This window comes from Myxine glutinosa, chromosome 12, assembly GCF_964187855.1.
Source record: "Myxine glutinosa chromosome 12, kmMyxGlut1.1, whole genome shotgun sequence".
NCBI classification, from domain to species: domain Eukaryota; kingdom Metazoa; phylum Chordata; class Myxini; order Myxiniformes; family Myxinidae; genus Myxine; species Myxine glutinosa.
Genome location: NC_136272.1, coordinates 58648817 through 58663435, shown reverse-complemented (window position 1 = coordinate 58663435; position 14619 = coordinate 58648817). Strand labels below are relative to the sequence as shown.

General features: G+C 45.5%; 1 protein-coding gene across 1 annotated transcript in view; it reads right to left on the bottom strand.

The window, feature by feature from the left end:
* TRPA1 (transient receptor potential cation channel subfamily A member 1) overlaps window positions 1-14619 on the bottom strand; it is a 405999-nt gene that overhangs the window by 310530 nt on the left and 80850 nt on the right. Inside the window, exons 6-7 of the mRNA XM_078766842.1 lie at window positions 2330-2437; window positions 1914-2022 (exon numbers count right to left, since the gene is read on the bottom strand). Of these exons, the coding sequence (XP_078622968.1) occupies window positions 1914-2022; window positions 2330-2437 (217 nt within the window). The remainder of the gene's footprint in view (window positions 1-1913; window positions 2023-2329; window positions 2438-14619) is intronic.

Sequence of the window (14619 nt, the reverse complement as noted above, 5' to 3'; positions counted from 1 at the left end):
ATAATGCAGAGGAAAGAAAATAGTGGTCTTTAATTATTTTTTTTTAAACAAGACCAAAAGTCTAACAGCAGCATAGCCGGGCTTGTAAGATATTATAAACCACAAACACGTATTATTAGCTTTTCAAACAGTCGCTAATGCTGTTCATAACATTAAACAAAGAAATTTGGAGGAATCCCGACATCCATGAGATAAGTTTTACTTTCAGAACTGAGTGAAGATCTACTGTAATCTATATACCCCACAAGGGTTGGGGGTGTGCTCATTTACCAAGCAGCTAGCTAGCGCTTGCCAAGCCAGCCGTTCCTTAATGGTTTTGATTAGAGTGCTTGCTCAAATGCTTAAACCACTTGGCGATCTCTTCACAAGAAAGTTGGTAAATGAACACACACCCAATGTTCTTGAGACCCGACCATAGAGAGACTGTAATCTATATACCCCAAAGAGGAATGACCTTTCATGCCGCTCTCTAAGTGAGCGGGTATTTCCGCCATAATGACATCATATATGGAATGACGTAGCATGATGACCGGACACAAAACTTCCGCTACTTTAATATATACAAGATATATATTTAACCTCCAGTAACGTTGCAGTCACTACACAAAGGGATTACATACATACATACATACATACATACATACATACACTGTTCTAGACGGCTCTGCCCAATGGGCTACACCGTAAAATCTTATGATTATTGCCTGACTTTTTACACTGTATTTCATATGAATATGGACATGTAATTCACATGTCATGTGAGGTAAAAGGAAAATTGCCTTGGAATTTAAATGCCTGCATATGTAATTAATTAATCGGGAGGTTGGGGAAATTCCTAAGAGATTAGATTTTTTTCACGGCATAGCCCATAGGGAAAAGCCGTCTAGAACAGTGTTTGTCCATCTGTATGTCCCCTCAAACGTATACCAATCAGAGCTGAGGATCTGGTCACATGACAGGGTGATGTCATTACGTCTAATGTCATTAAGGCGCTACGGCAGCTAACTGTCTAGTCTCCACACTCTGCCATTTTGATTCCAATTTCTTTCAGGCCGAACACATCGTCGAACCTGTCATATATCACAATCGCCATGCTCTACCTTTACGTTTTAGCTGCGACGAGCAGCTCTATGAGAGGACCGCGTTGTTGTTCTTGTTGTTGGGGTGCCTTTTTGAATAGCGCATGCGCATACACTCGGACGTGCGTTGGTATGAGGTAAGAACATCGCGGACTAAAATCGCGATTTGTTTGAAGAAACCAGAATAAATTTAGCAACAAAGACAATATGAATGTTTTCATATCAATCTCGTTTCACAGAACTCGACACAAATTAGGTGTAATTATTGAATAGCGCATGCGCATACACTCGGACGTGCGTTGGTATGAGGTAAGAACATCGCGGACTAAAATCGCGATTTGTTTGAAGAAACCAGAATAAATTTAGCTGAAAGACAAAAAGACGCTAGTGCATGCGTATAATTTAATGACTGGTCGAATTTAGTAGCGCATATTGCAACGGATATCCTCATGATTCTACACGTCGCAGCTGGTGACCACACTGTGGTCATTTTTCTCTTGTTCATTCAGTGTGAAACAAACAAACCGATTCTAAAAATGACCATGAAATATCGAAAGCATCAGTGTTACAGCTCCTCCAACAATATGGTACGCACAGGCCTTAGGCTTCATGCCTCACCTTCATGCCACTTCGGACAAATTATGCCCAGGTTTCTTAATAATCATATATTGTTTCAGTCGTATAGTTTTCGTAATAGTAATAATAATAATATAGTAAATATGACCTCTTTGTCACTCTCACTGATCTGAGTGCTGTTGTCCTTTGTAACTCTCACATCCATATAACTGTAAATTGATCAACAAAACAATACAAAAAGGAATGGAGTTTGGTTACCTTTTGATAATATGATGTTAAAGCAGATGAGGGAGCCATTAAGTGCAGCAATGTGGATGGGAAAGAAACCAAATTGATTCTTCAGGCAGATTCTGGCTCCATTTTCAATCTAGATCAGAGAATCCAACAAAGAACAGTCTTAATGACACAATTCTAAAAATTCGAATAAATGGTGACAAGAACAAGTGAATTCGATTTTGGTTCAGGTCTGAATCCAGATCCAGCCTATCAGTGGATACAATGCGTAAAGTGTTCGGCCGAGCGGAGGTGTGCGCTCTACCTAGTGTGCGTCTTGTTTGTTGCATTTTCATTTGATTAATATGCATCTTCTCAACTTTAACCAATTTTTTGGTGAATACTTTACAACTGTTACATATATACTTTGAAGCATGCAATAACTTGAAGAGCTTCCTCACCAGTACATCAAGAATCTCGCCGTAATTCTTGCTGCAAGCAAGCATGGCCGGGGTCATGGCATTTGCTCCACGGAAATCGACATCCATTACAGGGCTGGAGACCAAAGTCTGCAATATCAAATTTCAGAACACAGTAGAGTAAGGAATGAATGCAAAAAAGATCAAATTTCAGAACACAGTAGAGTAAGGAATGAATGCAAAAAAGATCAAATTTCAGAACACAGTAGAGTAAGGAATGAATGCAAAAAAGATCAAATTTCAGAACACAGTAGAGTAAGGAATGAATGCAAAAAAGATCAAATTTCAGAACACAGTAGAGTAAGGAATGAATGCAAACAAGATCAAATTTCAGAACACAGTAGAGTAAGGAATGAATGCAAAAAATATCAAATTTCAGAACACAGTAGAGTAAGGAATGAATGCAAACAAGATCAAATTTCAGAACACCGTAGAGTAAGGAATGAATGCAAACAAGATCAAATTTCAGAACACAGTAGAGTAAGGAATGAATGCAAACAAGATCAAATTTCACAACACAGTAGAGTAAGGAATGAATGCAAACAAGATCAAGACACAATGTCACTCTTTAGAAACCTAAATTCACTCTAAGGAAAATCAACGTTAAAATACTGCAGGTCAATAAATATCGAAATTGAAAGATTCAGCAATGTCATTCTCATGAACAATAAGTTAGCATCACATTTGTTTCGGATGTTGAGGCTCATGGAAGAGCCCATTGAGAGAGGCGGCGTATTTAGACTTTCTTTTATTTTTACTGGAATTAGCGACGTATCTGTTCACGTAATAAAAGGCCACTCTTTTTTATTCTGCATCGGGAAAGAAAGCGCCATTTTCAGGCATCGAGCCAGTGATCGGTAATCGGTAATTGGTGATCGGTAATCGGTAATCGGTGATCGGTGATCGGTGATCACGGTAATCGGTAATAGGTGATTGGCGATTGGTGATCGGTGATCGGTGATCACGGTAATCGGTGATCGGTAATCGGTGATCGGTAATAGGTGATTGGCGATTGGTGAGCGGTAATCGGTGATAGGTGATTGGCGATTGGTGAGTGGTAATCGGTGATAGGTGATTGGCGATCGGTAATCACAACACAACACAACATGCATTTTAAGGCCATGTTCCCTGCTAGAGCGGGGGTTAGCCTTGCGGTCCCCATGACAATCTTCTCCATTTTGCCCTATTTTCTGCATCTCTCCTTGTTAACCCCCTTGCCCGCATTTCTTCTTCCACCATCTTTAGCCAAGTCTTTCTCGGTCTTCCCCGTCCTCTACTTCCTTCTACATTAACTTCTATCACTCTTCTCAACCAGTCACTTTCATCCTTCCTCAATACATGACCAAACCATCTCAACCTGTTCCTCTTCACAGCATCAATCACAGGCAATATTCCCATCATCTTTCGCAATTCATCATTTGTCTTCCTCTCTCTCAACGATACTCCGCACATCCATCGAACCATTCGCATTTCCACCCTTTCCAGCCTTCGTTGCTGCTCTACTTTCATTACCCATGTCTCGCTCCCATAAATCATAACACTTCTCACACATGCAGCATACACCTTTCCCTTCAGCTTCAGCGACACTCTCCTCCTCATCAGCACGCCACTCAGTTCCCGAAACTTCTTCCATGCACATCTCACTCGAGCAACCGTTGCCGAGTCTGATCCACCTTCTCCATTCAGCATGTCTCCGAGGTAGCAAAATGTTTTCACACCTTCCAGCTTCACGCCGTCTCCAAGATCCAACTCAACATTTCCTCCATCTGCAGCTCCCTCTGTGCACACCTTACATTTGAATGTAGCTGCCACACTGGTTAATGACCCTCTCAGACCACTACATTTTTGATGAACCCACTCAGCACACATTGTACATTGAATGGAGTTCACTCCGACACCCTTCCTACACACAGCACACGGCCACTTCCCAGTTCTTTCCACCTCACCACATGCTTTACCACTTGCCATCACCTTTGTCTTTCCGATATTCACCTTCAGACCTTTTGTCTCCATACATTCCTTCCACTTGTTCATCTTTTCCTTCAGTCCATCCATACTTTCCGCAATCAACACCAGATCATCTGCATACAACAACTCCCACGGTAAACCCTCCTTTACGGTCTGAGCCAGCACCTCCATCACAGCTACAAATAGTAGTGGACTTAGTACCGACCCCTGATGCACTCCCACCTTCACCTCAAACTCACCACTGTTCCCGTCCTTCGTCCTTACAGCTGTGCGTGCTCTTTTGTACATTGCCATCACTACTCTGATCAACCATTCCTCCACTCCTAACTTCCTCAATGCCCATGTCAATACTTTGCGTGGAACCCTATCGAATGCTTTCTCCAGATCAACAAACCCAAAAAACAACTTCTTCCTCTTATCCATGTACTTCTCCTGCAACTGCCTCACAATGAAAAGCGCATCTGTCGTTCCTCTTCCTGGCATAAATCCAAACTGCATTTCGTCGATCTTCACTTTCTTCCTTATCCTCCTCTCCAACACCCTTTCCAATACCTTCATTCCATGCTCCAATAACTTTATCGCTCGGTACGAGCCACACTCCAGAGGGTCACCTTTCCCCTTGTATAGAGGGACAAGGGTACTCAGTTCCCAATCCACTGGAATGCGGCCTTCTTTCACCACCAAATTACAGATCTCTGTCATTCTCTTCACACCCCAACTTCCTGCTGCCTTCAACATATCTCCCACAACTCCCGTCGGCCCTCCCGCTTTTCCACTCTTCATTGCTTTTATCGCTTCCTCAACTTCCTTCTCAGTTATCTTCTCTGCCGGTCCTAAAACTGGGTTACTCTCTATGTTGCCATCACATTCATTCTCTGTATTCAACAGCATTTCCATATATCTTTTCCATCTTCCTTTAATTCCATCTGGGTCGACAACGATTTGTCCCACTTCATCCTTCAAGCAACTCACCCCCATCACATCACACCTCTCTTTCGCTATCTGCTTTGCAATCCTGAATACTGCTTTCTGACCCTCTTCCGAATCCAAGCGTTCTCCGAACATTTTCCTACATGCCTCCTGCGCCTTTGCTACCTCTTTCTTTGCAGCCTTCCTGGCTGCCTTATAACTTTCATGCTCTGCTGTTTCTGCTCCCGTACCCTTCGCCTTCTGCCACTCTTTGAACTTCTTCCTCTTCTCGTCAATCCTCTTTCCAACCTCAACATCCCACCACCATGTTTCCGAGTGCCTCGGTGGTCCTTTTGTCCATCCACATACCTCACCAACGGCTCCCAACAGACTAGCTTTCATTGACATCCAACCACTTTCAAGCTCAACCACATCATCCTCTACCCTACTCAGCCTCTCTTTTAATGCCTCCCTTACTGTCACCTCTTTCAACCTCCACACCTTCATTCTCGGTCGGTACTTCACCCGCCGAGCTCTCCTCGCACCTTTCACCCTTATGTCGCAGACAACCAAGTGGTGCTGTGAAACAGCGGTGATCGGTGATCACGGTAATCGGTGATCGGTAATCGGTGATCGGTAATAGGTGATTGGCGATTGGTGAGCGGTAATCGGTGATAGGTGATTGGCGATTGGTGAGTGGTAATCGGTGATAGGTGATTGGCGATCGGTAATCGGTGATCGGTAATCGGTAAGGGCTCCTTATGATTATATAATGTAATTGCTCTACTCTCATGTGAGTATTCCATGTATAATTTACCATAAACATGTTGTGTATAAATTGTAGAAGCAAACAATCATGATTTGTCGACTCAGCAAATGTACCATTTTGGGCCTAACTATGAATGTTGGATTACTTGTAATTTGTGGTGTTGTTTGGTTGCTTATTTAAAGTAGAAAATAAAGATTTTATTTATTTTAGTGGAATATCCTGACATATTTGCAAGAGTTAATTTTCCTTGTTTTATCGATGTTACTGGGTGGGCCCATTGCATCCCTAACCGGATGTATCTAGTCATCGTGCTTTGCTACCGGGGGTGAGTTATATATGCATCAAGTACATGAACCCAATGTATGATTCTTGGCCATGTGTGGTTTCCTTGGCACATATTTGCCATAATTCATTATATGTTATGGTTCAAGTTACTAGTAGAGCAGAGCATGAACTCCCTGCGGCTAACTCAAAATACCAGGTGGACCGATGTGGCATTACACCTTGTGTGATACCTGCGCCACTATATTAGATAGTTGTAATACTGGTGTATTGAGTGGTTGTCTCGTTGATGTTTGCAGGAATTCATTCATGGTTGGATTCAATCATGCCAATAAACCACACACAGAGAACCTCAAGCTCAACCTCAGACTCCTTGTTGTTTATTAGCAAGCTATGGAGGAGTGGAGGATGCTTTTGGCGCTCCCGGTGTGTACCCCGGTTTAGAATAGGTACACCGTATCCCTGCGCATCGTAAGAGGCGACTAAGGGTTGGCGCCAAGAAGGGCATCCGGCCATGAAAACATTGCCTCAAACAGGGAACCATGATTGTCATGGGGCCCGCAAGGCTGACCCCCGCTCTAGCGGGGAAAATGGCCTTTAAAAAAACGATCATTCCATGGAGGAGTATCTACGGGGGCGAGGGGATGGTTCTCTGCCGTCTCCACGTTTACAAGTTAGGAGTGCAAGAAACCAATAGCTTGGTGGAAGGAAACAAGTGTACAAGGGACATTTAGACAAAAACAACCAGATGTTAAAAGGAGGACAACAGCACTCAGATCAGTGAGAGTTAAAAGAGGACATCATGAAATACTGACGAGGAGCAATCATGATGGATTGGAAGAAAGAGCACAAGAGAAGTCATGCTTTCACAGATGAGAGAAAAAAAGAAGAAGAACCGCCTTTTAGAGCCATTTTTCTCTGCGGAGCGGGGGTTGGCTATTTTTCGAGCACCGTCTCCCCTTTTTGAAGCAATGTTTTACAGCCCGATGCCATTCCTGCCGCCAACCCTGTTAGTCACCTCTTGCGACACACAGGGAATTACCAGTGAACTGGAACTCAATTTGCCGACCTCAGAAGGATGACAGGCTGAGTCAAACCCCCTGGCGTTAATTCAGCGATCGACCGGGATTCTAACCCAGGACCCTAGGATCCCAAGCCAGCACCCTAATCGCTAAGCTCCAGGCAACACCAGAAGAGAGAAGAGGGACAAAGGAATGCAGGTGAGCAGAAAGAGAAATTAGGGAAGACAACATGGAATGTGTTACAGGGTGCTTGACATATTTTGGCGTCCAATGTTACGGGAAAAGCTAGCAAAAGCATCCCTCTTTTCTTTTCTTTTCTTCTCTTCTCTTCTCTTCTCTTCTCTTCTCTTCTCCTCTCCTCTCCTCTCCTCTCTCCTTCTTCTTCTTCTTCTTCTTCTTCTTCTTCTTCCCCTCCCCCAACTCCTCTCCTCTCCTATTCAGTTGTAATTTTCATTTGATATCAGACTCGTCACAGAGCGTCTTTGCCACCACAACAGCTTCCTGAGCATGGGTTACACTGGGTGGTTTTTGCCATTGCCTTCCCAGCAGTGGTTCAGGCATGAAGTTGTAATTTGTTTCGGGTGCCGGTGATAGCTCACCTACTCTTCATGAAAGACACCGTGGGGATCTTTAACGTCCATCAACTAATGTCGGAAGAAAGGACGCCCAGTTTAACCGTCCATCCGAGGAACGGCACACACATTGATGATTTACCCAATCTGTGGAACATGAGGATGATCGTTTATAGCTGGGCCGGGATTCGAACCCAGACTAGACAGCTTAGAGGAGAGTGTGGATAACTTGAGGTCATCGAGTTTGCTGAGGCCCTCCCTTCATGCACTGTTAATAAACCAGCTGTGATTCCATGTTGTATATGCATTACGATACGTTTAACATGTACAATAACAGTAGAATCCAAATCCAAAAAGATCGCGACCGATGTACCTGGACAGTGTAAATTAAAATCAGACATATGATAATTACCTTTAAAAGAGTGAAAAAAAAAGAATTTTGGAGCCATTTTACCTCACATCTCGTGGAGCCTATTATTTTATTATTTAATTAAAGTCGCTTTTTCCTAATTTTCCCCCCGATTTCACTTTAGATTGCGACATAATTATTTAGGCCATGAGTGAAAATGAAATATGGAATCATATTTCGAATATCAGCTTTTAATAAGTCTATATGATACATTTATTCAATTTTTCAAGGAACCAATCACATTGTACCGAGCCTCACACCAGCCATTCAGCGTAACAGCCAATGGACGACAGGACAGCCATCTCTGTTTATATATATTATATATATACAGTCACGTGAAAAAGTAAGTACACCCCATGTAAAGTATTGACTTTTTCAACATATTTCAACATACAGCTATTTGATCTTCATGTCAACAATATTGACAGATAAAGGTGATATAATGTAACAAATATCATGAAACATTTACATTTTGTAGTCCATTGTATAATTTAAATAAACATAAATGCAAATTTCGCATGTGGAAAAAGTAAGTACACCCTTGGCTCCAATAGGTGGTATTGCCCCTTTTGGCAGAAACAACCTCAAGTCGGCGTTTCTTATAACTGTCGACCAGTCTCTGACATCGACTGGGAGAATTTTTTGCCCACTCCTCCTTGCAGAATTCTTTCAGCTGTGTGATGTTTGAGGGGTTTCTTGCATGCACAGCTCGTTTCAAATCCCCCCACAACATCTCGATGGGATTTAGATCCGGGCTTTGACTCGGCCATTCCAGAACCCTCCATTTCTTTCTTTTCAGCCATTCCTTGGTGGATTTACTGGTATGTTTAGGGTCATTGTCTTGTTGCAAGGTCCACCTTCGGTTGAGCTTCAACTTTCCGACAGATGGCCTCACATTATCCTCAAGCACCCTCTGGAACAATGAAGAATTCATAGTGAATTATATGATGGTGAGCTGCCTGGGCCCTGATGCAGCAAAGCTGCCCCAAACCATAATATTTCCACCACCATGCTTTACAGTTGGTATCAGGTTCTTGTGGTCAAATGCTGTCTTTGGTTTTTGCCAAACATGTCTTCTGGTACTGTGGCCAAATAGCTCTACCTTTGACTCATCTTTCCAGAGCACATTGTACCAGAAGTGCTGGTCTTTGCCGAGGTGTTCATTGGCAAACTTTAGTCTTGCCCTGATGTTCTTTCTGGACAGCAAAGGTTTCCTCCTGGCACACCTCCCATGTAGATCAAATTTGTGCAGCCTCTTTCTAATACTAGACTCATGCACTTTGACATCAACAGTGGCAAGAGCTACCTGTAGGTCCCGTTATGACATTCTGGGGTTCTTAGAGACTTCTTTCAGCATATTGCGGTCTGCAGCAGCAGCGCGTCAAGGCTTCTCGCGGCTGGTTGAAGCGGGGCTGGTTGAAGCAGCGCCTCTCCCTCGTACCTCTGCAGGTTACGCGTCTCTCTCTGGCCTCGTACGTCCTCTACCTCATGCATCCTCTCTCAACAGAACCGCAAGCTCACCTCTCCACAGAATCTGCTCGGTCAAGCACCTCCCTCCACAGAATCTGCTGGTGGGGGCTTCCCGTAACGGGTTATATGGCCACACCTTGGAACCTTCACGAACCTGCTCGACGTTTCTGGTCACGCCCTACCAAGCCATGCCCACCGATTCCTGGTTGGTCGTAAGGGCTTTCTGGCTCCACCTTTTGATGACGATGGGCGGGCCACGCCCTTCTTCTCCGGCTTGACCATGTGCGTAATGGCGGCGAATGCTGCTGGAAATGTAGGCGCACACTGCTGGCAATGAAGTTTTGGGCAATCGAAAAGGGGATCTATCTTATTTGATTTGGTGCAACGTAAGATCGACTAGTGGGAACATAGTCTTAACTGAAAGACAGAATAATGATATAACTAGGGAGAGATCCTATGGTTCGCTATGTGGTGCGATGGACTAACTAAGGTGCACTCATTTCAATTAACAGCCAATTAAGGGGAAATGTACACAGGGGTTATTTATAAGGGAATTTAATACTAAATTTCATGTGAAGGTTCTAAAAACTGCAATATATATATATATATATATATATATATATATATATATATATATATATATATATATATACACGGTTTTGAGATTTGTACATATGACATCATTAAAGGTTAAAGGTTTTCCCCCCATAGTTAGTCCACAAGCAACACGTAGGCCCACTTAGAGTATTAGTTATGTCATAGTATGTGTGAGACTAGGCGATTTCCCTAGTAATATCTGCGTTGTGTAAAGAAATGAGCTTAGGTCCTTTCATTTTGCGGCCACCCTCCAATTCCACCGATGGGCATAATTGATCCCGCGCCCCATTCGGCATCCCTCATTCTGTTACGCTTTGGGCTACCCGCAGCAGTTTGTTACGCTTTGGCTGCCAGCAGCGTTCGCTGCCCTTTGTTCGCTCAAACTAGTCAAGTGACACGAGGTAGGCCTGAACAGAGGGAGGAGCGCGGGGTCGGGGTGTGGCGGCGTCGAGAAGCACGTCAGAGGCGATGACGGTAAGGGCCACCAGCCAACCAGGGCTCTGAGGGCATGGCGTGATTGGACGTGGTAAGGGCGCGTCTGGCAAATTCCAGAGAGTTTGCTGGGCAGGGCTATATAAGCCTTCACACAAAGCCCTTAAACAGGACATGCCAGCAGGACTAATGAGGACTCGTTACCAGATCTGGAAGGAATTGCGCTGTATCGAGGGAACTTACCAAGAGGACTGAAGCGGAGGGCTTATGCAAGAGACTTACCAGCTGAAGCGCATTGTTAGCGCCTATTGAACTATTACGTACGCAGCCACGCGAGTGATTAACCGCCAGAGCCCAGCCCCTACCGTTCGCCCCGTAATTATCCCGTGCGCGCCAACGACACGCGGAGAGCTCCTGCCATCTATTTCATCTACTTCGCGGTGCGAGCTGGGGACCGGAGGGAGAGCTGCCCGGACGCCATCCCTGGACGTGCTGACCTGTTCATCTGCAATCCCCGTGTGAGTGTCTGTGTGTGAGACGGGCCCGTTTGTCTGGAGAATAAGTATAAGACTGCTTAAGGACTGCACTGTGTCTTCTTCTTCTGATCATTGTACATCGTGTAAATAAATCTTGTTATTCCTTTTCTTCCAATTCGACCGCTTCTGTGATTTACATCATTGGGTAAGCGTGGCACGAATAAGGACCGCTTGGATCGGGGTCTAGTCATTGATAACGGCTCGGATCACGGGTTCGCTACCGCTCGGCATATCCACCAACACCTGTGATTCGGGCGGGGCTTATTTCCTCGTTTCTGGGCAGCGCGAGTAATTAGGTAATAGCGAATTCTTAGTCCTAAAACCCTATTTTGCGCTGTCCGGGAAGGACGTCATAGGTCCCGGGTCCCGTCGGTCAGTCAAAGACAAGGGGACTAATCCCCCCTTGGTAAGGGGAAAAAGCCGGCACTGAGATCCGCAACAATATATTGTTACAGATCTCGGTTTCGGCACTCCCCTTACCGAGGGGGGTTTAATCCCCTCGTCTATCACACTGGCCGTCCGAGTCCTAGAAGGTATCGCGCTCCTTTGCGGGGTTGAGGTTGACCAGGGTGACTGGTCAAGGGAGTCCCAGATACCTTCGCCAACCTCGCTGCAAAGCAGGGCGCTACTTCTGCCCGAGCCACGGACAAGATGGAATTTTGCCGAGCGGTTTAGCAATCCGCAGCTCGAGCCGTTAACAAAGGGACTAAACCCGATTTAAAGCGGTTGGCCAAATCGTGCCACAGGTACTCAATGGGGAAAAGACTAAGATGATCGGACGAGAGAAAGCAAAGAATATGAAGGGTATAGGAAGAACAAATATGATTTATTACTATCCACAAGAGGAAAGGAAAGAAGGGAACACACAAGGAGAGGAAACAAACGGACATAGGGCCGCCTTAAAACAGTCTTATATTATCATAAGCCCCAAACAGAACAAACAGACTCACACGAATAGGGAATGGCAGGAAGGAATGGCTGGAAAGGGGAGAAGGGCCAAGCCGATGGCAGGGCAGGAAGGTCCGGGCAGATGCACAGCGTCGAGGTCCGCTCCAGTCCACGCTCCGGGCTTGAGGCGAAACCCAGCGGCAGCTGCACGTATGGTTCCACACGGTCGGACAATGTGAATATATGGCGATATTGTCGTTGTCAACGGACCCACTCTCCTGCCTTACGATTCAGCGTGTTCTCCTCTGGTACCTTGCACTTCGGACCTTCGCACTCATGTCTCCTCTCACTCATCTCTCCTCCAGTGAAGCAGTCCCTCGCAGCCGCTTTTATAGGGCGTTCTTGTATCCAGCCGCCGGCTCCTATGACACGCCTACTGGTCGGCTCACCTCGGCCCTGGTTGGCCGGCGAGGGCTCGCTGGCTCCACCTCTGATGGTGAGTTGACGTGCCACACCTTCTTCTTGTGTCCCGCCCCCTTTTTCTTCGGCCTGAGACCGCATGTTCAATGGCGGCTTGGGGCCATCAAACAAACCAAGACAAGGGGTAGCGAACGCTGCCCTACCGCGACTGCACTTTGAAGAGCGGGAGATGATTGGGGAAATTGAAGGGGCCTATCTTATTTGATTAATGCAACGCAGATTCAACTATTGGGAACAGATCCTTAACTAAAACACATAATAATGAGATAACTACAGAGAGGTCCTATGGTGTTCTACGTGTTGTACATGGACTAACTAGAGTGCGATCTTTAACATTAGCCAATTAATGGGGATATTTACAGGGGATTATTTATAAGGGAACATTTACTAAAATTTTCAAAGTGAAAGTTCTAAAAACCGTAACACAGCACCCGTCTCTCCTCCAGGGCCGTCCCGACCCGAAAGAACTTTAACTTAATGTGACACTCAGGTGTAGTAACCCTTTACTATTAACCTTACCCTTGAGTGCGACAGTTTTAAAACAACTAAGTATGTCCCGCCTGCTATGTTGCATCCTACCTAACAGATTCACGCCCACAGACTAACCGAATCACGGAATTAATTCGCAAACTACACATAAAGCCGGTGGGGAGCATTATTTACAAGACACTATTTATGTGCACTGCAAACCCAGGACCTGTCTTTTGGGAGACAAAAATATGTTTTGCAAGAGGAAGGAGCATGCACTGCACTGTACCGATACACCATACCCACATGCCCGGGGATGCACAATTGATATTGCAGTGCACCCCCGAGCAGAAGAGCATTACAATTCACCAAAAAGCACCAAAAGCACGAAAAGCACCATCCAGTGCTCACATGTCATCACTCATCACATTTCAATAATAAACAAACTGATGACTCCCTTCTCAGCTCCTGCTCTGCTGGCCCGATGTTTCTTGATGTTGTCGTTCTTGTGGCTTGCTGCCTATTTGTAATAATAAAAAGGCACACAACGCGTCCATTTTTTTTATTTATGGCCAACAGGGGCCAACTAAGGGTGGTCCACCTGTATGGCATAGGGGCCACCTCACCATGGTCCGCAAGCAAGCTTTTCTCTGGCCATCATGGCCGGTCCCAGCAGAGGGGCCAGGCCCCAACACGTGGGGTCCATAAGTGTGGTGCTTAGCCACAGAACCGTGGTCCATATGGTGGTGCTAGGCCACAAGTCGTGCAGTCCATAAGGTGGTGTCCAGGCAGGCTGTAGGCAGTCATAACTCCAGGCAGGCTGGCAGCGGCTCAGGCACACAACTGTGGCTACCTGCGCACTCCCCCCGGACCCAAAAGAACAAGCCGTGAGTGGGGAAGGAAGGACACAGCAAGCATCGAGGCAAGGTCGCAAGGGTACACATTAATACAAGGTGAGGTGCGCATGGGAGCGAGCGGAGAAAGTTCGTCCCTACTGTACGTCACCCCCCCCCCCCCCCCCCGGTCACCTACCCTACCCCTGCCCTTACCCCGTATTTACAAATTTCTACACATTTACCAATTCCGTCTCTATTGTCCTGTCTTCCCCATATCTCCCCTAATACCAAATTCGTCCACAATCCCTCTAACCAAATTTGCCATCAAGCCCAATTTCTCATCAATTCCTCCAAAGGAGGAAGAGATGGAACATCAGCACAATGTCACCCCCACGTCATGATGCGTCTCACCATTCCAAATATTTGCACAAACCGGTGGTGTGGAGTCTTGTCACCTTGGTGAGTGGATGTAGATGGTGCGAAGAGATTCCAATCCTAACTATACTCTAAATGACTTTCACACGTTTACTCTACCGGGGGTCTTTCCCTGCCAAACCATTGGCCATCTTACACTATGTGGTTCTAAGAACCAATTCCCACTGACGATCTGTGGCGCTCACCAATTTTGGGTCTC